Raw genomic sequence first — 26,365 nt, 5'->3', positions numbered from 1 at the left:
CAGTCAGTAATGGTGGAATGTGCTTATGGTTTATATCCACACATGCTACATACTAACTCACTGATCTGAGATCTCAGGTTTCAGATGATGTTCGTAAACATCTTGCATGTGGAGTTTGTGAGTTACAACAATGTCACACAAACCACTTGATTAGCCTGCTTCAGAACAAAGCACCATTGTGTTAACTTACTTGCTACAGCCCTCAGTGCAGTACTCATTTGCTCAAGGACATGCAATTTACACGTGGAATGCTAATACATTGGCTGCAGAGTTAATCACTGTTCAATTTGTGATATATGACTCAGCTCTAGCAAAACATTACACATTAACACTCCAAAGTGGCACCAATTGAAAATGGTCATACACACATGACCCATCCCTAGAGTGAATACATCGGTGAAAAATAAACAAGGTCTGTACCTGAGATAGTAGAAACTGCAGATGCTGGAGAATCTGAGATAACAAGGTGTAGAGCTGGATGAACACAGCAGGTCAAGCAGCATCAGAGGAGCAGGAAAGCTGATGTTTCGGGCCTAGGTCCTTCTTCAGAAGTGGACCCTTCTGAAAAGAAGGGTTGTCTTCTTCATAAGCCCACTTCTGAAGAAGGGTCTAGGCCCGAAATGTCAGCTTTCCTGCTCCACTGATGCTGCTTGACCTGCTGTGTTCATCCAGCTCCACACCTTGTTATCTCAAGGTCTGTATCTTATTTGTAAAGGAAGCAAAGAACTTATTGGAACAGCTTATATTCTGAGAAAGGCAACACTGTGGTTAGCACTGCTGCTGCCGCATAGCGCCAGGGACCTGGGTTTGATTCTACCCTCTGGTAGACAAACTCAATAAGAACTTCTGTGGGGAGTTTGCACATTTTCCCCATGTCTGTGTGGGTTTCCGCCAGGTGCTCCAGTTTCCTCTCATAGTTCAAAGATGTGCAGGTTGGAGTGGACTGGCCATGGAAAATTGTCCTGTAGTGTCCAGGGGTGTGTAAATTAGATGGATTAGACATGGAAAAATGCAGAGCTACAGGGAAAGGGTGGGATGCTGTTGGCTGGGGGGGTGGACCTTTTGGGCTGAATGACCTGTTTCTGCATTGTAGGGATTCTACAAAATAAAGCAGACATAACTTCAAAGTAATGAAAATATCAGAACGGAGTGTTGATGGTCACAGACTTATCTCACCACTTTTAATGTGAGATGTCCTAGCATATTACCAAACCAAGCTGGCAATAGAATTAGGGCAGAATAACCAAACACTCAGTTAGAGGTACTTTTGAGGTATGTCTTAAGAGAGGAAAGGGAGGCAGGTGGATCTAAGGAGGAAATCAAAGTTGCGTAGGGCCCAGGCAGCTGAAGGCATCAGGCAAAAGAACATGTGCATTGACAGAGGTTTAGACTCTCAGAGCACTGCTTCGCCAACTGCAGATCTATGAGACTTTTAATTCTTCATGAGATGTGGAAATTCGTGAACAAAATAGGTTTTTAAACCACGATTAACAGTAGTTATATAGTCCCATTAGGCCAGCTTTCAACTCTAGATTTCCATTAATTGAAATTACACCATCTGTCAGAACACATCCCCTCCATTTCTAGGTTACTAGCAAATGACACTATGAACACTACCACCTCGATTAGCACACGATGGGTTCTCTGTTCAAGATCATTGTTATTAAAATACCAGCAAGTTGTGAAAACCAAGCAATGTTTCATTCCCCTGGTACCAACCACAGTAATTGCTAACTTCACTCAAACCTTTGATTGTAGCTATTTTATAAACCAAACTGCTGAACGTGGACCGCCTCCAGATAAATCCAGTTCGAAGAAAGAGTTAGAAACTGAAGTGCATTGTCAAGAAAAGTTTAATAGTTACTTTTCTTAAACACAGCCATAAACTCGTTTATGTTACACATTAAGGCCACAAAAAAAACTATTAGTTTCATATTTAAACAAATTAATGGAAGATTTTATTCAAACAGTATGGGTTTTGTTTTCCATTCACAGACACAACACAAAATAGGCTGAAGAAAGGGTCACAAGGCTGGCAGGTCAGAAACTCAATTTCTGGGACCTGAGGAATTGTAACAAAAATGACCCTCACAATTACCCAAATATATAGTGTTTATTATACAGCATTGCACTGTTCATCCCTCTCCCAAATTCAAGGGATAAATAATAGTGACCGGATGTTAATTATGTAAAAATACAAACTGATTTCCTTTCTGCCTGCAATCACGCCAGGTTTCTGTGTTAACTATGCAATAAAGTTATAATATTTAAAGTGCAACAGAGGCAGTGGAGATACACACGTTTGCTGAGTCCCTGTTGGACACCTGCAAACGGGTTCAGCATTCCTTGCTTCAATCAGATTACTGGAAAAAAAATAGCAACGTTGGATTGGGGGAGGCTGCCAACTGCAACAAACTTTGGTCAGTTTTCTGAATACACAAACTCAATAAGAACTTCTTCTAAAAGAGGACGGCCAGAACCAACCCAACCCCTTAACGAAATACTATCCTGGCAGAAAGGTTTTCCTTCCAGTTCACACTGCTGACATGTACCAGAGAAAAAGATGAGGTTTACAGGTGGGTCACATCCAGAAATGCTGCAGTATTGGATTCCTGCAACTTTGGCCAAAGGATTTATGGGCATTCCTCATCAAGACTAACAAAATCTACTTGGGATTATTGCGTTTTCTTTACTTAATGGTTTCCACAAACTACAAACACCATCTCCAGACCCCAAAATACCAGCTCTACTTCCACACCCCCATTCCTACAAATATCATCTGTCTCAAGACCCCAACAGATACAGTTCTACCTCCAAAACTCCCACAACCTATAAATAATATCTCCAAAGCTTGGCTCCCTCCTGCGCAAATCTGAAAATTCATCACCATCTCAGTGGCTATAGGAGGTTAGATTACTCAGGTGAAATATAAGAAAACTTCGAATCTACATCCCAAACAGTTGGAAATAGAAATGCCTTCAGTTGCACATTTCTCTCATTCATTCATCTTTGGTAACAAGACCGGACTCTTGGGTAAGTGTCGGATTCTCAAATGAGGCACCCTTCAGATTTCTAAATTCAGTTTTCAGCAGTTTGAAGCTGGTGGTTGTTGGAAAATGCTGATGCAATGTCAACCTCCCCGCACCACCCAACTTGGAATTTCCTCCATGTGTTCCTCGTGGATGCAACTGGACTGTGCCAGTGACATAATTCTCCTTTATCCTGCAGAATGGAGTGCCAGTCAACAGATTTGCAATTTGCTTCCATCATTTCTTTTGCAAATGTTAATTCAGCATTTGATTGTTATCACAAAGTTAAACCAGGAAGTCTACATACGATTGGACACTAACTCCCTCAATGTTTCTCCTTTGGTTCCTGTACACATGGTGCTGCCTTCAGGCCACTGCCTGCTTATTTCTTCCTCCCACACCTCACCACCTTTGAAGTGGTTAACAGACTTGAGGGCCAAGTCATGTTTACATTTTCAAGGCTTAGAAACAAGATGAGGACCAGGTCAAGTGGCAAGGCACCAGTTATTCTGCATTCCAACTAGAACAGTAGCTCCACGGGAAACAAAGTATTACCAGGACCAGATTAAAAAATGCATCCGACAGACTGCTTTAGCAACTTACAAACCTGTGCTGTGACATCACCTGTCTGGAACTCCCTAGTTTAACCACAAGTGAGCTGACCAAATTTATCACTTTGAGCCTGAGCTCAAGGTCAAACTAAAATCCTCACCACTCTCAATTCTTCTGTTTGAATGTTTGCACCAAGGAGATGAACGTTGCCAAAATGAGATGCCTTTTCACATTTTTATTTTCCCTTGAAGTGCAATTACAAAATTCAAATCATTTCAGTTTCCAGCCAGTTCAAACTCTTGGTCAAATCCTAGACAACCACTTATTTCAGTCTGCAGGTGATTTCACACAAAACAGGTGATGTGAGGCCATTGTGCTTATAAAGCTCATTCTTCCATTACAGAAGTGAAAACAATTCAAAAGCATTTGGGAGCATCTGGGGGTTGTGAAAGGTACTTTGGAAATGAACTCCATTCCTTCCTAAGGCCCACATCCTTACCCTCTGTTTGGGCACACCTCAAGATGTAAACCAGTAACATTTCTCAGCTGGTGACAAGTACTTTTGAGTCTCAGGAATTGACCGACTCAGAGATGCCTGTTGCAGAGGTCCCCGTCTACAGAACTACAATGCCTATGATCGATCTGACCACAACCCTGTGAATGGGATGGAGGCTTCTCAACATTTCCTCATTTCTTTAATCAAAGGAGCCTGCATCTTATTATTTTGTCCATGTTGCTGGATTTTAGATTCCAACATGTCTGAGTCGCATTGTTATCATGCCCACTCAAGGAATGCAGAGAAGTCATTAATTTAACCAGTGCCCTTAGTATAAAGTCAAGTCAAGGAAGATCTAAATCCACAGGGATACACTGTTTACCAGGAGTGCAATCTGTCAGGAAGCAGTCAAAAATCAGGAACAGTGATTAATGAAAAGGATGATGCTCCCTCCTCCTCCTCCTCGCTCAACACCCAATCTTACGTCAAGACTCAATACAATCGGTTAAACTACAAAATGTGTTGGTTTAGAGCATCCCTCTCGGAAATGCAGGTCAAGATGAACAACTGTGTTTGTTATCAGATATGTCTACAATCCGAGGACAAACAGGATCTATTCATCTAAGAGTGCAGCTCACCCCAGTCTCCAGTTCTTACAACAGTGGCCATGTTATCTGAACAGTTAAATAAAAAGCTACATAATTTAGATAACTTAAATTTTATGAAATATAGCTAACAAATTCTCTAACTTGGGGAATTTGGAATCTCCCTGCTGTCTTTTCCTTCCCCCAATAGATTGTCCAGACAATTATTAAGGTGCATAAAGACTGCTTGCTTCTCCAGGACTTAACTGGTCCACATTGCTCATTAGTTATTTATTGACTTGTCACTGGTTTCAATTTCTGACTTTGGTCAATCAGACAAATATTTTCTGACATAATGTCAGAGCATGGGGGGGTGGAATTCCACCCAAAATCAGCTCCCCATCGGTTCTGGGGAAACAGACCAGATTGTCACAGGTTTCACAACCCACCCAGCTGCCTTCCCTCCTACTGTAATCATTAGAAACTAATACTGGGCAAGGGTGTACAACTGGCAAATCTGCCAGACTCCATTCCCTAGTGAGTTATGTTAAAGGTACTGCCTGGATATCACTGATAAAGCATACTAAAGGGATTCTGAATCACACAGACACTCTTATTGGCACTAACAGGTAGTACAAGCTTTTGTCAAGTTACAACACATACTGGAAAACTAACACCTACAGGATCTGAACAAGCTTAACAATACTCTATACCTTTGACCAGATTGTCAATGTGCTTACTACTTTTAAACTCTTGGTATCCATTTTAAGAAGCAGGTAACCAAAACATTTAATTTTAAAACTTGATTTATCACTTTTGAATCACACCTGTGTGTAGACAGCGAAGGGATCAATTTCCAAATTTTAAAAAAAGTTTCACACTGTGCAGCAGAGACGTCACCCCAATGTCTTCATCATTAGCAACACAAGCCCCAAACAAATGTCTGCTTGATTTCCCAATACGTGAGTGAGAAGAAGTGATAATGTCTCAATTTAACAAAATAAAGTATTGGCAAACCACTGCTGATTAGGAAAGAGGCTCAGCAGGGATGCTGATGGTTAGTTATTCTAAATCAAGCAACAACTTTATAGATGAAAAGTCACTGACTTTAAAAAAAAAGCTCCAGTTCTTTCACTGCCTGATGAGCTGAATATTTCCAGCATTTTGTTGTAACTTTTGGACCAAAAGATTTACTTGGGCCTTGGTGCCGGGATGCGTTCGCTGCTTGAAATTCTTGCTTAACTTTAGTCTTGACCTGAAGCCTTGTCTGGCCTTTATTTCTGATAATTTCCCTCCAATTTTAATATTTATACAATTTACATTGTTTAATTTGCTAAACAACAAAATAAAAACTAGACACTTTTCATCCCTCATCCAATTTTCTGCTTGAGTAATTCTTTTTTTTTAAAAAAAAGCACCAACTTTCAGTTCAAATACTTAAGTCTTTCAAAGATACGTAGAGCTAAAAGGAAATTCCTTTTCCACCGATAAAAACTTCATCAGCTGATGTGTTTAAGAGTTTTGCTTCATCCCTTGAGCATGGAGCTGTAGTGACTGCAGGGCATGGTTCATACTGGGACTTCCCCCAAGTCAGCAATCTGTCCTCCAGCTCTGATGAACTTCAACCTCTTCACTCACAACCAATAGGAGCTCACAGTTCTTCCCCCTCAGCTGGTGTTTCAGAAACTTTCTGTGTAGAAATTTATAAAGCAGAGATAATTGTGAAACAATGTACAATTTACACAATGCCAGGAGGCATGACTATACAAACCACTTTCTCCAAACTCTATCACGCCAACATTCCAGGGATGTTATTGCATTGTGTTCGCTCCTTACATCCAAAATGGTTTTTTTTGCACCAGTTCTTCAGACTCAACAGGGTATATGACAGTGGTTCGGCCACTATTTGAACACTGCGTGCAATTCTGGTCTCCCTGCTACAGGAAGCTTGTTGTGAAATGTGACTGGATTCAGAAAAGATTTACAAGGATGTTGCTGGGGTTGGAGGGTTTGAGCTCTAGGGAAGAGGCTGAATAGACTGGGGAAATTTTCCCTGGAGTATCAGAGGCTGAGGGGTGACCTTACAGAGGTTGAATAGCCAATGTTTTTCCCCCCCCAGGGTGGGGGAAATCCAAAACTAGAAGGCACAGGTTTAAGGTGAGAGAGTAAAGATTTAAAAGGGACCTAGGGGGCAGCTTTTTCACACTGGGGGTGGCGCGTGTATGGGATGAGCTGGGAGAGAGAGTGAAGGAGGCTGGTGCAATAACATTTAAAAGGCATCTGGATGAGTATATGAATAGGAAGAGTTTAGAGGGATATGGGCCAAATGCTGGCAAATTGGACTCGATTTATTTAGGATATCTGTTGGCATGGAGGCAATGGACTGGAGGGTCTGTTTCCGTGTTGTACATCTCTAAAACAGTCCATGACTATATGACTTACTGGTCTCTCTTTCTGCATGATCCCAAGTTTCTGACTCCTTTAATGGGTAAGATTTTCAATGGCTGCAAACGCCTTCCAGCACTTCAACAAAGTGATGGCCAGGCATGTGCGTGGGAACCATGACACTAACAGGTTCTCGGAGTGGGCAGGAGACCAGAGCGAAGGCCACTCAGCACGCACGCACGCACACACACACTCTAAAGGCAGGGGATGATACACCAGCACAACTGGTCACTTCAAAGTTTCACATCAATAAAGGTGCAAGATAACTGCAGATATATTAAAGCAGCAGCAACAGGTCTTTACTCCTCCCATTCCTCATTAAAAGTTCACTGTGGTTAACTGCAGCCTCTATACCACCTGCTCAGCGAATAGCTAAGGTATCAGCAATCAAACTTATCCTTTGTAAGGTATAGAGGAACTAAATTTTATCCATTTAAAACTTCACCAGAGGGGGTAATTGACAGGTCATGGTCGGTGGCTGCTTATACACACTACAACCTCGACTCGAAGCTGAAACTGCCAGATCAGATCAGCAATGAGGATGATCTCAGGTGAGTTGATCACCCAAACCCTTCACTGGGTTTTTCTCCATCACATCTGGTCACGTTCTCACATTTTCTCCCACCCACACTAACTGCATAGGAGGAGCATTAAAACGTTCCCTGAGTAACTCTCACTGTATCAAACCACTGCAATGCCTTAGAAGGCAGCCTGCCTGCAATGTTCAGGATGGGCAACAAATAAACAACAACCTCAGACATGGTCTAGAAAGCAATGTGTGACTCAGTGACAGAAGCCTATGAGTTGTGTGGGAGTGGGAGTGAGACAACGACAGACTGGGTTTCACCACTGCTGCCCTCTCTCACTTCCAGATGAGTTACCTCAACGGCTGGACTCTTGCCTTTAAGAAGTCCCCTCAATAGAAGCTGCTGAATGTGAAACTCGACCTCCACAAGGCGCAACACATTTAGGAAATAAATCAACAAGACAGGTGAGGGAGAATATTTAAACGTCAGTAGGCTATCTGGCTATGGAAGACATCATGTGTCAGTTCAATCCTACAGTCATCCAGTGTCCGCACAAAGACACTTGAGAAGTGAATCACTCCCTGTCTGACTGACATTTTTCCACCAGGTTTCCCTCTTCATATTTATATGTCAAACAACACACAGGACAATCACTCCAATCACTGAAGTCCACCTTGGTGATCAACTCACCTGAGATCATCCTCATTGCCGATCTGATCTGGCAGTTTCAGCTTCGAGTCGAGGTTGTAGTAAATCCCAGCAACTTCGCGGACACCAATCCAGTGCTGCCTTTTAAGGGGAAGCTTCACAGGACCCCAGCACAAGCTGGAGGGGATGTTCATAATAAAGCCCATCACATTCGAAAGAGCAATAGTATTAACGTCTCTGAAAGAAAGAAAGGCACAAACAATATCAGAAGGTGGACAGATGTGTTCGAGAGCTGATCCATAAGTACCAATACTTTGAAAACATTTGAAAACTCCCTTCAAAGACATTCACATTAATACAAGTCCTTGCTTTTGCTCAGATTTACAGTGGACAGAAGTTGAAGAGTCTAAAAACAGCTGGCATCAAATAATTTGGGTTGAGTCAGTAAACTCTGGAAAGTACAACATTTTTATTTAACAAGAATTCACACCAAATGGTGCAGAAAGCAAACTAATTTGGAATTTTAAATCCCAAATTTTAAAGGGAACATAAACTCTTTTTAAAATTTATTCCTTCACAGCACAAGGATGTTGCGCCAAACTTTTACCCTGAACATAAAGTCTATCTAACCTCCATCCCTATCTTATACTATCATCCATATGTCTATCTAATAGCCGCTTAAATGCCCCTAGTGAGGCCAATTCCACTACCCTCTCCGGCAACGCATTCCGAGCCATGACCACTCTGAGTAAAGAACCTACCTCTGACGTCTCCCATATATTTACCTCCATTCACTTAAAAATCTATGTCCCCTCATAATAGGTACCTCCACCCTCGGAAAAAGTCTCTGCCTCTCCACTCTATCTGTACCTCTGATCATTTTGTACACCTCTATTAAGTCACCTCTCATCCTCTGTCATTCTAAAGAGAAAAGCTCTAGCTCTCAACTTTTTCCAAGACCTTCCCTCCATTCCAGGCAACATCCTGGTAAATCTCCTCTGCACCTTTTCCAACACTTCCACATCTTTCCTGTAATGAAGTGACCAGAACTGGACAGAATACTCCAGATGTGGCCGAACCAGGGTTTTGTACAGCTGGAGCATAGCTTCACAGCTCTTGAACTCAATCCCTCTATTATGATGGCAGATTCCCCTCCCTTGAGCCGCATTAGTAAATGTGATGGGTTTTTACAGCAAATGATAATTAGTTACATGGTCCTCATTACACTAGCTATTAATTCCAGATTTTTATTAACCATCAGCCATGGTTGGATTCGAACCCATGACCCTAGAACATTGATCTGGGGTTTAGATTGCTAGTTCAGTCTCATTACCACTATACCACTGCCTCCCCATTCATCTATGAAGTGCAGTGCACTGAAATACCAGGCATACTAAGGGTACTCTGTTCAGCCATGGATCTGCAGAATAAAAAAAACTAAATTTCAAGTTTTTGCAAAAGTAACCATCCCCAACTGGGATGAGAATCAGGTCTCAGTGCATGCACTGAGAAGGGGCTGAGGGAGAATACAGGGATGGGAAACAGTGGTGTTAAATTGCCCAGGGCCTTTAGTGATGCAGAGAGAAAAGGAGAGAGTTAAGGTTTCAGTCAGATCATGCTTTGCAACCTGCTTCCTCCTCCACAGATACTGCTAGACCTGCTGAGCATTGTCAGTGTTTTGGTGTTTTTATTTCAGATTTCAAACATCCGCAGCATTCAGCGGGTTAGACAATAACATGGCAGCAAGTGGATGCAACAATGGTAAGAATGTCCAGAACTCAGTGCCTGGACAAATACGTGAACAATAGCCACTCAAGTGAAATACAACAGTGTCACTGTACACTGGGGACCAGAATAGCATAATAGGCGAGGGACTCACTCTCGTGTACTGTCCCACCCATTAATAAAACATTGGCTACAGAGACTGGTGATTGCTTGCGGTTGTAAATCATGCCTGTAACATTACAGAAACACGAAACCTATCAAAACTTGCACATCGAGGCAGGTTATTCTGATTCACAGTTTTGGATGCTGAGCACATTATATTTACATGCATCACTAAGCATTCAGATGAGTTGCTGGAGTCCCTTGCCTTCATATGAGCACAAAGAACTATAAATAATACAAATTACATCAGCCAGTAGCACACATCAGGGCCAGGGCCAGGACACAGGCTTGAAAAAATGTAAATGGTTATAACATCATTCCAAAGCAAAATGGCAGCTTACAATTGGGAAGGACAGAGAGCTTTCCCCACCTTCGCAATCACACACTGGATAGAATGTTCAAATACTGGCATGATGTGATACAGTTCATGTTGGAGCACAATCTGTGAGCGAAACAATCCTGGAAAACTGAACAGCATCAGCAATACAACCTAACACTCAAACTACCAATGCAGGGCTGCAGCTATAAATTACATTCAGCTGGACAGCTTTTGATGCCCTATCTTCTGATTTTGTAGATGCTAAAGTTAAAACCTAACTAAAATTGCTTGTGAAAACTCCATTTAAATAGTCACAGAGATAATTGGAACTGCAGATGCTGGAGAATTCCAAGATAATAAAATGTGAGGCTGGATGAACACAGCAGGCCAAGCAGCATCTCGGGAGCACAAAAGCTGACGTTTCGGGCCTAGACCCTTCATCAGAGATGGCAGTGCCGACTGAAGAAGCTATTGTAATCCACCCTGCTCCAATTTTTATGTTTTAATAACCTGTCAAACTGTTTGAATAACATGTTCACCTTACCTTTATTTTCTTCTTCCCAAAAATCACTCAAATAGCTTATCTTGCCAATTCACTCATTGATGTTTGTGAGAACTTCCTGTGTGCAAATTAGGGTTGGTATGTTTCACTAATTTAGCATTGACCACTCTTTGAAAGCTTCATTGTGGATGTAAAGCTTGAGAGGTATCCTATATGTGTGAAAAGCATAACATTTTTAGCTTTTTCATTCCTTCTCTAAACTAGTTGGTTACAATCCTATTCCCAGGGCCAATATAAACAGAGATGAAGGGTCTAGGCCCGAAACGTCAGCTTTTGTGCTCCTGAGATGCTGCTTGGCCTGCTGTGTTCATCCAGCCTCACATTTTATTATCTTTAAACAGTCACAGCTTGCCATCAGTCCTACATCCAAAACTATGCTACCGCCAACTGACAGCATTGACAACACTCACTCCCTTAATTATAATAGATTTAGGAAAACAAAACTGACTCATCTTTATCCTGAAATAATGCAAGGGGCACTTCAATAATAGTGTGCGTTTATATTGGCCCTGGGAATAGGATTATAACCAACTAGTTTAGAGAAGGAATGAAAAAGCTAAAAATGTTATGCTTTTCACACATATAGGATACCTCTCAAGCTTTACATCCACAATGAAGCTTTCAAAGAGTGGTCAATGCTAAATTAGTGAAACATACCAACCCTAATTTGCACACAGGAAGTTCTCACAAACATCAATGAGTGAATTGGCTAGATAAGCTATTTGAGTGATTTTTGGGAAGAAGAAAATAAAGGTAAGGTGAACATGTTATTCAAACAGTTTGACAGGTTATTAAAACATAAAAATTGGAGCAGGGTGGATTACAATAGCTTCTTCAGTCGGCACTGCCATTTCATTAAATCATGGTTGATATACTTTAATTTTCCACTCCCATTTGATCCCCATATTCCTCAATTCCCTGGCAGATAAGAGACCTAACAGTATCAGTCTCACGGACAGTCTAGACTGAAGATTCAAAACCTTGGTGGCAGAGGATTCTTGAGGCTCTCAACTTTCTGACTGAAGGGGTTTTTCAAGCTCAAACCTACATCATTATCAAATTATACGCTGAAGTCTCCAGACTCAAAACATGGCTCCCTACCTTCGTTTATCCCACCAAACAGCTTCGTAACCTTTAGTTTGAAGAGCAGCCATTATTACATTAACGTCATAGTTTCCTGTTCCCAGCATGCTCTTCTTGTGCGGCGTTACCATAGTATTGGGGGACAACCTGCCAGACAGACAGAAACAAACAAACGCTGATTAAACATTAAACAGAGTCATCTCTTATACAGCCAATCTCTGTCAAATAGCCCATATGAAAAAGGTACCAAAATGTCGATCATGTTTGTAGCAGGGTGTACAATGGGTCTATACTCCTGAATTTAGAAGAATGTGAGGGAATTAAGTTGAAGTGTGCAAAATTATTTAGCTCCTCTATGGCCACGCTGTCAAGGCCTATCTTCCCTGATTCCAGAGTCAAAAACACAGGGTCATAAGCTCAGGATAAGGTCTAAGCTGAGACCAAGACTGACCAGATTGATCTTAAGAAATTTCCTTTACAACGTGCAAAATTCTCTATGCCAGAGAGCTGCTGATACTTGGTTGCTAAACATATTCAAAACTCGATCAATAGATTCTTGAATGTTAAGGGAATTAAGTGTTTAGAGAGATCGGACAGGAATGTGAAATATAATTAAATATCAAAGCAAGAAAGGGGATGTGATCTAAACTTGCACCTATTGTTGATACTCTTATGAATGCCTTAAATATAAACAGCTTCAAATGTTTCTATACAATCCCCTCAGTTTATTTAATATACCAAAGGAGTAGACACACTTAACAAGATTCCACGTGCAATTTTATCACCTGAAATAATTCCCAACTTTCCTATCAGTGAGAGGGATAATCCATCAGCACTTCACATCTCAAAACACTCCCTGCACAGACAGCCCCATACTGGAAGGGCCAAATTCCAAAGCTACTGCACAAAGAGCACCCATAATCAGGATCCAGATAAAACAACCCACTCCACCTCAACCCAATTCCAATTTACCTTTTGTTTATTCTTTCATGGCATGTGGGTTTTGCCAGTAACACCAGCATTTATTGCCCATCCCTAACTGTTGTTGAATTCATAGAACCACAAAACACCTGCACGGCATGGAAGAGGGCCATTGAGTTCATACCGACCCTCTGAAGAGGATCCCACCCAGATGCTACCCTGTCCCCATAATCCCACATTTTCCATGGCTAACCCACTTAGCCTGCGCATCCCTGGACACTACGGAACAATTTAGCATGGCTAATCCACTTACCCTGGACATCTTTGGACTGTGGGAAGAAACCTCAGCACCCAGAGGAAACCCACGGAGATGTCGGGAGAACATGTAAATTCCACACAGACAGTTGCCCCAGAAGTGGAATCAAACCCCTCTGTGGGGCAGCAGTGTTAACCACTGAGCCACCATGATGTCCTTGAATGGCTTGTTACACCATTTCAGGGATGTGGTGTCAATCACATTGCAAACACTCTATTGCACAACAAATGTATTTTGCTTTTATATTTCTCAGAGATAACATGAACTGTCAAGAGACAACACGGTGCACGGCCGGAGGAACACAGGCAGGCCAGGCAGCATCAGAGGAGCAGTAACGCTGATGGTTGGGTCGTGAAATGTCAACTGCCCAGCTCCTCTGCTGTTGTCTGGCCTGCTGCGTCCCTGCAGCTCCACACCATGTTGCTTTTATTTCTATCATTATGCTAACATCACTTCAAGTGATCATTAAAATGTAACCTGCTCACTGTTACAGATTGTTAAAAACCTAGTTGATAAGATTACATCAAGATTCAAATGATTAACAATTTATCTAAAGAATATTTTGTTTTAAATTCTCATGCTTCTTTTCAGATCCCTCTGTGGCATTGCCACTCACTACCTGCACAATCTCCTTCAGCCCCACTGTACTGAGATCTCAATATTCTTTTGATTCTGGTCTCCCTTCTCCATCCCCAATTTTATACCAGTCACCATTAATCTGTGTCTTCAGTTACATGCATTTTAAGCTCTGAAATTCCCTCCCAGAACCTTTCCATCTTTCCTTTCTCCTTTACAATGTTCCCCGTCACATAAAAGTCACTTGCCTGAATATCAGCTCGATGATTAATTTTGCTTTGTAATGCGTGTGTGAAGTAGCTTGGAATATTTAACTAATTTAAGGCACTACATCATTACAAGTTGTTGTTAAACATCTCTGATTTGGGATGAATGAAATGGTCAAAAAGAACAAGATACCTTATGCCTAATCAATCACATTGTTAAAACTAAGAGAAATTGATCATGTTAATATCTTTGAGGACATTACAAATGGAGATCATCTAGACACAGGGGATAATGGGAACTGCAGATGCTGGAGAATCCAAGACAAAGTGTGGAGCTGGATGAACACAGCAGGCCCAGCAGCATCCCAGGAGCACAAAAACCGACGTTTCGGGCCTAGACCCTTCATCAGAGAGATTGAGATCCTCTCCGATGAAGAGTCTAGGCCCAAAGCGTCGGCTTTTGTGCTCCTGGGATGCTGCTTGGCCTGCTGTGTTCATCCAGCTCCACACTTTGTTGTCTTAGACACTGGGGATGTTGGCTGAGAGCTACATGTCTAAGTAAGTCAATAAACTCTTCATAAACAAAAGCTGTTTCTCAGTTTCTATGGCATCAGCTAGCTTAAAGTCAGTCAACACAACATGTAATTTTAAGATATCGTAGGAACTGCAGATGCTGGAGAATCTGAGATAACAAGGTGTAGAGCTGGATGAACACAGCAGGCCAAGCAGCATCAGAGGAGCAGGAAGGCTGACATTTTGAGCCGAGACCCTTCTTCAGAAATGGGGGAGAGGAAGGAGGTTCTGAAATAAATAGGGAGAAAGGGGGACGCGGAAAGAAGATGGATCGAGGAGAAGGTAGGTGGAGAGGAGATAGACCGGTCAAAGAGGCAGGATGGAGGCAGTAAAGGTGAGTGTAGGTGGGAGGTAGGGAGGAGACAGGTCAGTCCAGGGAGGACAGACAGGTCAAGGGGGCGGGATGAGGTTAGTAGGTAGGAGATGGGGGTGGGGCTTGAGGTGGGAGGAGGGACAGGTTAGGGAGGTGGGGGCCAGACCAGAAGCCATTAACATGACCAGATTATTTTGAGTTAGTGACACTGGATAAAAGGACTGAAGAGGACTGTTTACTCTCTGGTAACGGGGATCTTCTATTTCTACCCAACGGAGCAATTGGGGTCTTGATTTAACATTTCATCCAAAAAATAGCACCTCCAACTATGCAGCCCTCCCTCAATTGGCATTGAGGTCTCCTGAGTTCGTTTGAAATGACTAGTTTCCAAACTGTACATGAGATTACCACCGCTGAGCTGGAGTAGGTGCATTTAACTACGTATTGGATTTAAAATTATTTAGGCATGTAAAAAGAAAGCACCTAAGAACTGACAGAATTTAAAGACACCACTTTCAAGGAGTTCACTGTCAGACTTTTTTGTTTTTAAATATGTTCTGAAAGTTACAAAAATGTCCTGTGTTTATCATTATACCACATTATATCACACTGGTGGTGGAAAATGAAAAATACTGAAGATCCTGCAGGGGAACAGTTATAGAACATAGAACATAGAACATTACAGCGCAGTACAGGCTCTTCGGCCCTCAAAAGTTACACCGACGTGTCAATGCATATCGTGGAAAACTATCCACTCGTTAGAGTCGTACCTGCACGTAGGAAAATAGTCATTGTTGTTGGAGGTTAGTCATCTCAGCTTCAGAACATCTCTGCAAAAGTTTCTCAGGGTGGTGGCCGAGGCCCAACCATCTTCAACTGCTTAAATCAATGGTATTCCCTCCATTGCAAGGTCAGAGTTGGGGATGTTAACCAATAGTTACACAACATTCAGCACCATTCGTGACTCCTCAAACACTAAAGCAGTCCATGCTCAAAAGCAACAAGACCTGGGCAATACCAAGGCTTGGTCAAAAGTGACAATAACATCTGCGCCACACAAATGCCAGGCAATGGTCATCTGCAATAAAAAAGACGATCTAACCATTGCACCTTGACATTCAATGACGTTACCATCACTGAAACCCCTCTGTCATCATTTTGGTTTATCTAAACTAGACTGTGGTCAATCAATTAATGGATCAATTGCTGAGTTCAGTCTTTGGGGAACATTCAGTGAGCTAACTGTCAATATACTAATTTCCACACTTCACAACTCAAGCAGGAATGAATGTTGACATTTGCTGCATGCTGTTAAGGCGGGAAAATGCTTTGATACCTCAAGGCTGTACAAAGCACATGCTCTCTTTTCAATGATGTTCCCCTTCAGCTCATTTCAGTCTTTTTGAAGAAAATTATAGCTATTTCTTTGCCAGCTGCATATTAATCTAAAAGATGCTCACCAGAAATCAGCAACGTACAAGAATCCCTACAATGTGAAAACAGGCCTTTCGGCCCAACAAGTTCACACCAACTCTCAGAACATCGCACCCAGACTCAATCCCTATAACCCACCTAATCTACACCTCCCTGAACACTACGGACATTTTAACATGGCCAATCCACCTAGCCTGCACATCTTTGGACTGTGGGAGAAAACCAGTGCACACAGAGGAAACCCACGCAGTCACAGGGAGAATATGCAAACTCCACACAGTCACCCGAGGATGGAATTGAACCCAGGTTCTTGGGGCTGTGAGGCAGCAGTGCTAAACAATGAGCGATCTGTGCCGCGGATTTGTTAGAGTAAATAAGGAAAAACTGTTGAGTTGCAGGAGGGTGGATAGCTGTAGGACAGAGATCTAGAGAGAACTTAGAGTCATTACATTGAGTAAAAGTTTAGGGATTTCAGCTTGTATTGACTCTGCTACAAATAGATTTTGAAATAACTAGCTTACACCCTGTGGTTTGACACGAGGTTTTGAAAAGGATACTCTGCAAAAACAATTTTAAACTTACAAATCTTACACCTAAGTCAGCTCACTGAGTTGCTTACTAATCTCAATATGACAAATCAGACTTTGGAGTTTTCTGTCTCTCCATGCCTAGATGATTTTTGTAACAGCATAAAGGGATGCGGGTATTATTTGCTAAGGCAATATTTATTGTCTATCCCTTATTTCCCAGAGAGCCTTTTACAGCCAAATACTTTATTGTGGGTCCGGACTCTCATCGAGGTTAGGACAGTGGGTTTCTTTCCCAGAAGGACATTGGTGAACCAGGTGGGTTTTTACAACAATCAACAGCAGTTATATCATTAGGTTAGCTTTACGTAAAACAAAATCTACATTTACAATTTCGGTAGTTAGCACAGCTGCCTCACAGCGCTAGGGACCAGAGTTCGATTCCAACCTCAGGTGACTGTCTGTATGGAGTTTGCACATTCTTCCGGTGTCTGCCTGGGTTTCCTCCCACAGTCCAAAAACATGCTGGTTAGGTGGATTGGGCATGCTCAATTGCCCAGTGTCCAGGTTATGCAGGGCTAGGTGGATTATCCATGGGACATACAGGGTTACACAGAGTAGGGGGATCAGTCTGGGTTGGATACTCTTCAAAAGGATCAGTGTGGACTCGATGAGTCAAATGGCCTGCTCCGACACTAGGGATTCTATGATACATTTGATTTTATTGATTTCACCATCCGCCTGCCTGAGATTTGAACCCATCCCCAGAACATTAAACTAGGATTCAGGTTGACCCATCCACTGACATTACCACTATCGCAGCTTGAAACTTATAAGAGAGAAGGCAGTAAGATTTTTTTTGCCATATAACCCTTAACATTTTGAATGTTAACAGATGCTAGTGCCTTTCCTGTGTTCCAAATATTTTAAAAACATGTATTAGGGAGTTCTCACAATACACTTAGTCACTCATTTCTCACTGGTATAATGCTTGACCTCCCTCAGAGGGTACCTCCTCCCAAGTTACCAACATCCAGTCCTTAGTTCTCCTTGAAAATAAAAGCAGAATTCCACAGATGTTGGCAAACTGAAATAAAAACAAAAGAATGCTAGGGAAGCTCAAGAGGTCTGGCTGTATTTGTGGAGACAGAGAAACAGAGTTTATGTTCCAGCTCATCTGATAACTTTCCTTTGAGAGTGCAGAGTCATATCAGACTTGAAACATTAACTCTGGTTTATCTCTCCATGGATGCTGCCAGACCGGCTGAGTTTCTACAGAACATTCTGTTTCCCCTCCTCTCTGTATTGAAGAGAGATGTGTTTTTCTTTATTGATTAATGGAATGAGGGCATCACTGGCTAGGCAGTGTTTATTGCTCAGAGGGCAGTTCAATATCAACCAGAATATTGGGGGTCTGGAGTCACATGCAGGCCAGACCAGGTAAGCAATGCCGTTTCCTTCCCTAAAGGGCATTACCGAACCAGATGGGCTTTGCCAACAATCGGGAATGGATTCACGGTCATCTTTAGATTCTTAATTACCAATCCAGCAATTGTACCTCTAGGCCATTGCCTCCCCAAGGTGCAAGATCGTTGTATTTTTATTACAATTATTGGGGGTCACCCGGATGTAAAAGCAGAGTCAGACACCCAATACGTGGAGTGCATACCTCAAAACTACAGCTTTATCAGTTATTTGAGCAAACAATGGATTTGGCCCTTGTTAAAACCACAAGTTGCCAGTTCAATCAGCAACTGCAGAAAGCTCATACCACTCCCTGCAAAGAGTAACAAGGCAAGCCAGGAATAGCGCAGGTCACACCATACTGTGCAGAATATGTTCAAATGTAAAGTCTATAACACGCCACAACTAGAAGCAACTGTTTAAATTTCAAAACCACCCAAATCTCCAGTTTTTTTGTCAAGCAAGGCCAACTATTGAGGTGTGTTTCAGATCCTTCATGCAACAGAATTGTACAAACATTGATAAGAGCCTTCAGCTTCTCCCTACTTCAGATTACGTTGCTGTTACCATGGTAACAACCCGATTGCTTTCGGCACTGTAATTGTTTGTTTTAGTTTGACTGAAGCGTTTCATGTCCATGCTAATCACAGCCAGGGTTGACAGAGATGGAACACTGTGCTTCAAGCAGCCCCAGGTCAATCAGTAACAGTGAGCTGCAGAGTAAAGGCAACACTAAATAGCACGAGGCATTCGGGTTACACTCGCAACAGGTCCAGGAAATTCTGCAGAGTGGCCAAGGCAACACCCATTTTCAAAAAGGGAGATACAGCCAACAGGATAATGAAGTCAATTGCTTCACGCAAGACTGGGAAAATCATGGCTCTGTTAAGGAAAAGTTAACACACACACCTGGACAGAGAATACAACCAGAAACAGCCAACGAGAATTTCAGACAGGCTTCTGAGGAAGGGTCACTGAATCCAAAACATTAACTCTGATTTCTCTCCACAGGTGTTCTGAGCTTTTCCGGCAGTTTCTGTTTTTATTCCAGAAAGGAAGATTCTGTTAGCGAAGGGCCAGCATGGTGGCTCGATGGTTAGCACCGCTAGCTCACAGCACCAGAGATCCAGGATCTAATTGATTCTCGGGTGACTGTGTGTGAAATTTGCACATTCTCCCTGTGTCTGTGTGAGTTTCCTCCGGTGCTCCAGTTTCCTCCCACAGTCTAAAGATGTGCAGGCTAGGTGGATTGGCCATGTTAAATTGCCCATAATGTCCAAGGACGTGTAGATTAGGTAGATTAACCATGAAAAATGCAGGGTTAGAGATAGGATAAGTTGGGGGGAGGGGATCGATCTGGATGGGATGCTGTTCGGAAGGACTCGATGGGCTAAATGGCCTGCTTTAACTCTGTAGGGATTCAATGATTCTATGAATAGATGTGCTTTGAGGTGGTAATGGTTGTGCTAATTACAGAAATGTAAAGGATGCAGTGTATATGGACATGAACAAAGTATTTGACAAGTTACCACAGGGGCCACCAGAGAAGATTAAGACAACAGAATTAGGGGAGATTGCAATTTGGATTAAAAGCTGGTTAGAAGAGAGAAAATATAGTAGGAGTTAACAGCAGTTTCTGAAAGTGATTGGATGTGGCTTCTGTCCACAATGCAAACCAATGACCTGTTTCTAGAACTAGTGTGAATGGTATCCTAACCTGCAGTTACTGGGAGATGCAGTAAACAATTCTGAAGTGCAAGTTAAACTTCAAGGCAACAGTGATGCAATAGTAGAGTGGGCATAAAACAGGCAGAAGCAATGCCAGTAAAATAAGATGGTACATCTGGATTTAAAATATATTGTTCCGAAAGATAAAAGTTGGGACGTAGATACAAAATTAATTTAAGGATGTAGGAGTAGGAGCTGAATGAAACACTTTTGGAACAGAAAGCTACAAAGCTGTCGATTATCTGCCAGAGCTCATGCCTGAATCAGAAACTATATCAATATTTAAGATAACAAGGTGTAGAGCTGGATGAACACAGCAGGCCAAGCAGCATCAGAGGAGCAGGAAAGCTGACGTTTCGGGTCTGGCCCCTTCTTCAGAAATATTTAAGAATACTTTATAGCGGTAAGTGGCTGAAGAATAAAGGAAAACAAATACAGGAACAGGATTGGTCAACAACAACATGCAACACAGCCTTTGATGCAGAAAAAGCCTCCACAGATGCTTCACAGAGATGTAGTCAGATCAAAATCAACAATGAGAATACAAGACAGGCATCAGAGAGGGTAACTAAAATCTGGGTTAAAGGGCAGAGGCTTTAGGGAGATGGGTTTGGGCTGAGGCCACAGAGGAACTTCAGTGAGGATTAGAACTGTAACTGGAAATTAAGAGCAAGACCGTGTAGCCATTGACTAGTTCACTTCTGGAAGCTTGAGGATGTGAAACCATTCAGCGCAGCAGTGCGGATGATGGCTACGAGCCGAGCTCAGACATTGACAGAATGATGTTAAGGCAGTGGCGATTGTGATGTATAAACAGCATGGACTGGTGGGATGAACGGTCTGCTTCTATGTTGTGAATTTCATTGATTTGCCGTACAACCAATTTACCAAGTGAACAGGACATTCAGTTAGCTCAGGGCTTATCACTAGTCAAGTGCCATTTCCTGCATTTGTAATGTCCTCTTGGCGTAATTAGTCTCCAGAACTCTAGCACTTTCTGACTAAACCTGCTTAAATGATTGAGCTTCCACAACACTCTAATGTAATAAATTCCAATAATTCACTGTGCTGTGACTGAGGAAATTCCTCACCTCAGTTCTAAATGCCTCGCTCTCGTCCTGATATTATGTTCCCTTCTTCTCGACTCACCAGCTAACAGGGATATCTTTTTTTCTGATGAAGGGTCAAGGCCTGAAATGTCAGCATTTGTGCTCCTAAGATGCTGCCTGGCTTGCTGTGTTCATCCAGCTCCACACTTTGTTATCTCAGATTCTCCAGCATCTGCAGTTCCCATTATTTCTGATATCTTTTCTACATTCACCCTGTTATGCCCTGTAAGAATTAAGTTCATTTCAATAAAGTCAACCATTTTTTCTGAGGCACAAGGACTACAAACCCAGTCTTCTCAATCTCTCTCCATAAAACAATCCCACTGTCACAAAGATGAATCTATTCAACCTCTGCAGCGTTTCCTTGATGGCAAGCACAGGTAAATGGACAAAAACAATACGCAATAGTCCAGGTGAGCTCTCACCAAAGCTCTATGCAAATGCAGCAAATTATCTTTAGTTTTGACCCAAATCACCATACAAAGGCCAAAAAGCCATTTGCCTTCCTTATTGCTCCTGCATTCTAAATTTTAGTGACTCACAAACAAGGGCACAGAGATCCCTTTGGATAACAGTGCTTTTCAACTCCCCACCATTTCAGAAAGGACCTGATTTTCTCCAAAGTGAAAAACCTTACCTTATTCACATTATCTTGCCCCGCCATGTTCTAGCCACATTTATTTGGCATTTCAATTCTTTTGCATCCTCTGAACACCTAGTTTGGGCACATGAGCAAATGTGGAAACAAAGCAATTGGACCCCACAGCCAAATTATTTCTGTTCCTTGCAGTACCTCACTGGCCACAGCCTGCCACCGAGAATGATCCATTAATTCCTACTGAGATATTAGGAACTGCCAATGCTGAAGAATCTGAAATAACAAGGTGTTAAGCTGGATGAACACAGCAGGCCAAGCAGCATCAGAGGAACAAGAAAGCTGACGTTTCAGGTCGAGACCCTTCTTCAGAAAAAGGGTCTCGACCCAAAATGTCAGCTTTCCTGCTCCTCTGATGCTGCTTGGCCTGCTGTGTTCATCCAACTTCACACTGTGTTATCATTAATTCCTACTCTCTGGTTTATTGGTCATTAACCAATTCTCAATTCATAACAACATATTTCACCGAAGCCCATGGGTGCTCATTTTACTTAGTTATTTCCTGATCGGGACATTATCAAAAGTTTTCTGAAAATCTAAACATACCACGCATCGGCCCCTGAGTGTTTTTTCTTTACTGTTGTAAGGCCAGGGTTTGTGGCACATCTTTAGTGGCCCCTGAACAATTGGTTTGCGAAGACATTTCAGAGGGTACTTAAGCATTGCTGTGCCTGGAGTCACATGTATGCTAAGGAAACCTTAGGACAGCAGGTTTCCTTCCCTAAAGTACATTAGTTAGAGAAGTGGGTTAACAACTCCATATCTACCATCTCCCCCAAATGACCAAATCAAAGCCCTTGTGTGTCCTGGGGACCTGTGCTTGGTGAAAATATGGATACAAATCAGGTTCATTCACAAAGATACCCAATAATTTAAATGGTAGCTTAGAGTGTCAAACACTCCCAGGGTGGAATGTGAAAGATTCTGATGCAGAGAAATTCAGTATTTTTTCCTGTGACTATGTTATTGGCTAAGAAAAGCTTTTCTAAATCCTGAGAACACGAAAGATATATTATAAAGAAAATTATTTATTTGTGATGAACCGGACAACATTGTAAATGTGAAGATAACAAAAAGTGTGTAGCTGGATGAACACAGCAGGCCAAGCAGCATCTCAGGAGCACCAGCTCCTGAGATGATGCTTGGCCTGTGTTCATCCAGCTCCACACTTTGTTATCTTGGATTCTCCAGCGTCTGCAGTTCCCATTATCTCTGATTGTAAATGTTAAAGTGTTTTAACTGGTATAAATGTTGGCTTCAGGAGAAAAGATGTATTTACTAGAGATGGTACAGAGTTCTAAAGTTTGGGATTAAAAAAAACATGAATTATTCAAAAAGCTTCCAAAGCTAATGCTGCAGATGCTCAGCAAAATACTGCATGATGTCAACACAGGAGGCCATTCAGCCCCTCGGATCCTATGCACCATTTTACTGCATCGTGTCTGATCTGTTCCAAGACTGCAGTAAAGCTGAGATCAGTGTTAATTTTAATTCACACACCTTTGATTGATCAAAAATACCCAAACACAATTGCTGACTTTATCTTCCCAATTGAAGAAATCAAAGAGATAAATAAATAGAACAAAAAAAATGGAAGTGACGGCAAGAGTAGCGGGTTGATAGAGGGGGGTGGGGGGCGGGAAACGAGGGGAGAGCGAAAGAGCTACCTCTTCCTGCAATGTGGCTTCCATTCTCCCCCCCCCCCCCAGTTATTTCTCTCAGGCAACTTGGAATTTTATTTGATGTTAAAAGCAAAACCAAATACTTGGGCTGGTGAAGCAGTAACAAGGAGGCAATTATTTGCTCTCATTGTTAGAAAAGCAGTTTATTTCTAGTAATTACTGAAACAAAGTCTGTAAAATCATTTAAAAATAAGAGTTAGGATTAAGTATAAACCCATTGAAAACTAGGTTTGACTAGATAGCCCTAGCTGAAAACCCAGCAATGCAGACACAAATGGACCTCCTTCAGTCATGTAACTTGGGTTCACATCATTAGAAACAGCTATGGAAGCCAGCACAAAGGGGGAGATTTGCATTTTTATATTACCTTTCACTACCTCTAAATCCCTCAGCTCTTTATAGCCAATTGAATATCAACAAAATGTAGTGCAGTTAACAGAAACACTCCCTTGTTCTTTTTCAAATAGAGGCTGCATGATTTTTATCACCCACCCAAGGGGGCCGACAGAACTCTGGTTAAATGCCTCATTTGAAAGACCTCAAACGACGCAATACCCCCTCAGCACCATCTTGATCTCAAGTAGGTGTTCGGCTCTCTGGAATGGGGCTCAAACATACAACCTTCTGAATCTGAGATGAGCTCATTCTACCAACTGGGCCAAGGCTGACATTGGCTTCAGTAAAGACTGTGTTTCCAGAAATTGGATTAATGTAAAATCGACACTAAACAGTGTCACCCCATGTTTCAGGTACCTCTGAAAAATCTCCTGGAGGGCGTCTCTGGTGAATGCTCTTCCATCCTGGAAGACATTGTTGAGGGCATGAAGTGCACACAGCTCTCTCCTTTGCTTTTCATGGTAAATCAGAGCAGATGCCTGAGCATCAGAGTCCAGTTTTAACTTATCTCCTTTCCAGGGGACACAGCTCATTTTCAATTTGACAAGATGTATGGCCTGAAACGTGGTCAAATCTCAGGAAGAAGTATATCTCAACCTTAGTTCACATCCCTGGCACCTTATAGTCATATTAAGACGTGTGAGCTGTAGGATCAAGTGTCTTCATGACTCAGTACAATTTAATCAAATGCAACTGATAGCCATAGGTTGCAAAATTTCATTATGGCAACTTTCAGGAACTAAAACATATGAAGTAAACTCCAATCATGCACAGTGGTATGTAGTATCCTTTAAGAACACTTTCCTCTTGTAGTTCTAACACTTTAAAGACTGAAACCAGTATTTCTTTCCCTGAAGTTCAGTCATGCTGGAAAAATATTTCTGATGTCTCTGTGAGCTCCAACTTGCTGTTGTGACAATATTCTGTGTAGTAGAGACTTGGTGTCAGTTGTTGCATTCTTCTCAAATCTTCAGGCCATATCATCAGTTACTGTCAACTTTCCAGGTTGGGTCCTCAGGCAGTCCTTGTGCGATTCCTAGTTCTGTTTTGTCCCTGGACCAGCCCGTATATCTCCTGTGTTTCACCTCCCTTTGTGCAATTGAGTTTTCCCCTCAGTTACTAAGCCTGTATGCACCCTTCCTCTGTGTCAGCCCATGTGTTACCTCACCACCTTGCCTGAATTCTTCCCATGTCTCAGCTCCCTTAGGAACTTCCTACACCTCTGCCGCCAACCTCCCTTTTGGGCTCTTCCTGTGCCTCTCACCCTCCCCCCACTGTGGGCTCTTCCTGCGCCTCTCACACACACCTTCCCCCCCACTGTGGGCTCTTCCTGCGCCTCTCTCACACACACCCTCCCCCCACTGTGGGCTCTTCCTGCGCCTCTCACCCTCCCCCCACTGTGGGCTCTTCCTGCGCCTCTCTCACACACACCCTCCCCCCACTGTGGGCTCTTCCTGCGCCTCTCACCCTCCCCCCACTGTGGGCTCTTCCTGCGCCTCTCACACACACCTTCCCCCCCACTGTGGGCTCTTCCTGCGCCTCTCACCCTACCCCCACTGTGGGCTCTTCCTGCGCCTCTCACACACACCTTCCCCCCCACTGTGGGCTCTTCCTCCGCCTCTCACACACACCCTCCCCCCACTGTGGGCTCTTCCTCCGCCTCTCACACACACCCTCCCCCCACTGTGGGCTCTTCCTGCGCCTCTCACCCTACCCCCACTGTGGGCTCTTCCTGCGCCTCTCACACACACCTTCCCCCCCACTGTGGGCTCTTCCTGCGCCTCTCACACACACCCTCCCCCCACTGTGGGCTCTTCCTGCGCCTCTCACACACACCCTCCCCCCACTGTGGGCTCTTCCTGCGCCTCTCACCCTCCCCCCACTGTGGGCTCTTCCTGCACCTCTCACTCACTCCCCACTGTGGGCTCTTCCTGCGCCTCTCACCCTCCCCCCACTGTGGGCTCTTCCTGCGCCTCTCACCCTACCCCCCCACTGTGGGCTCTTCCTGCGCCTCACACTCTTACTCACATACAATATCCCGTCTCTCCTTGTGTTCCCCCCGCTACCTCTCCCTCCCGTCAAAGGCAGTAGCCAGACTCCACGCTGCTCCAGACCTCGCACAGCCACCTCCTCGAGCCCCACAGCCGACACTGGCCAAACTCGCGCCGCCGCTTAGTCCCAGGGCCCGCTTGGCTCCGGCCGCCACCTGCGCATCACGTCACGGCCACCCCCATGCGTTCTACGTCACCTGGACACGAGCAACAAACGTCAGAGCTCGAAAGCGCGTTGTACGCTACACGTAGCGACGCATGCCCCGCCCACTCCCTGGGTCC

At 43.1% G+C, this 26,365-nt stretch overlaps 1 protein-coding gene across 1 annotated transcript; it reads right to left on the bottom strand.

Moving 5' to 3' along the window:
- Nucleotides 1-1,882: 1,882 nt before the first annotated feature.
- On the bottom strand, nt 1,883-25,333 carry josd1 (Josephin domain containing 1). The gene is made up of 4 exons (XM_048521317.2): nt 24,390-25,333; nt 12,151-12,279; nt 8,324-8,518; nt 1,883-6,351 (listed from the first exon to the last, which is right to left on the bottom strand). Exons 1-4 carry the CDS (start codon nt 24,563-24,565, stop codon nt 6,252-6,254), a joined length of 600 nt encoding a protein of 199 aa, XP_048377274.1. The 5' UTR covers nt 24,566-25,333; the 3' UTR covers nt 1,883-6,251.
- Nucleotides 25,334-26,365: the final 1,032 nt, after the last annotated feature.

Source organism: Stegostoma tigrinum, chromosome 38, assembly GCF_030684315.1.
Source record: "Stegostoma tigrinum isolate sSteTig4 chromosome 38, sSteTig4.hap1, whole genome shotgun sequence".
NCBI lineage: Eukaryota > Metazoa > Chordata > Chondrichthyes > Orectolobiformes > Stegostomatidae > Stegostoma > Stegostoma tigrinum.
This window is presented reverse-complemented; position numbering and strand designations above follow the sequence as displayed.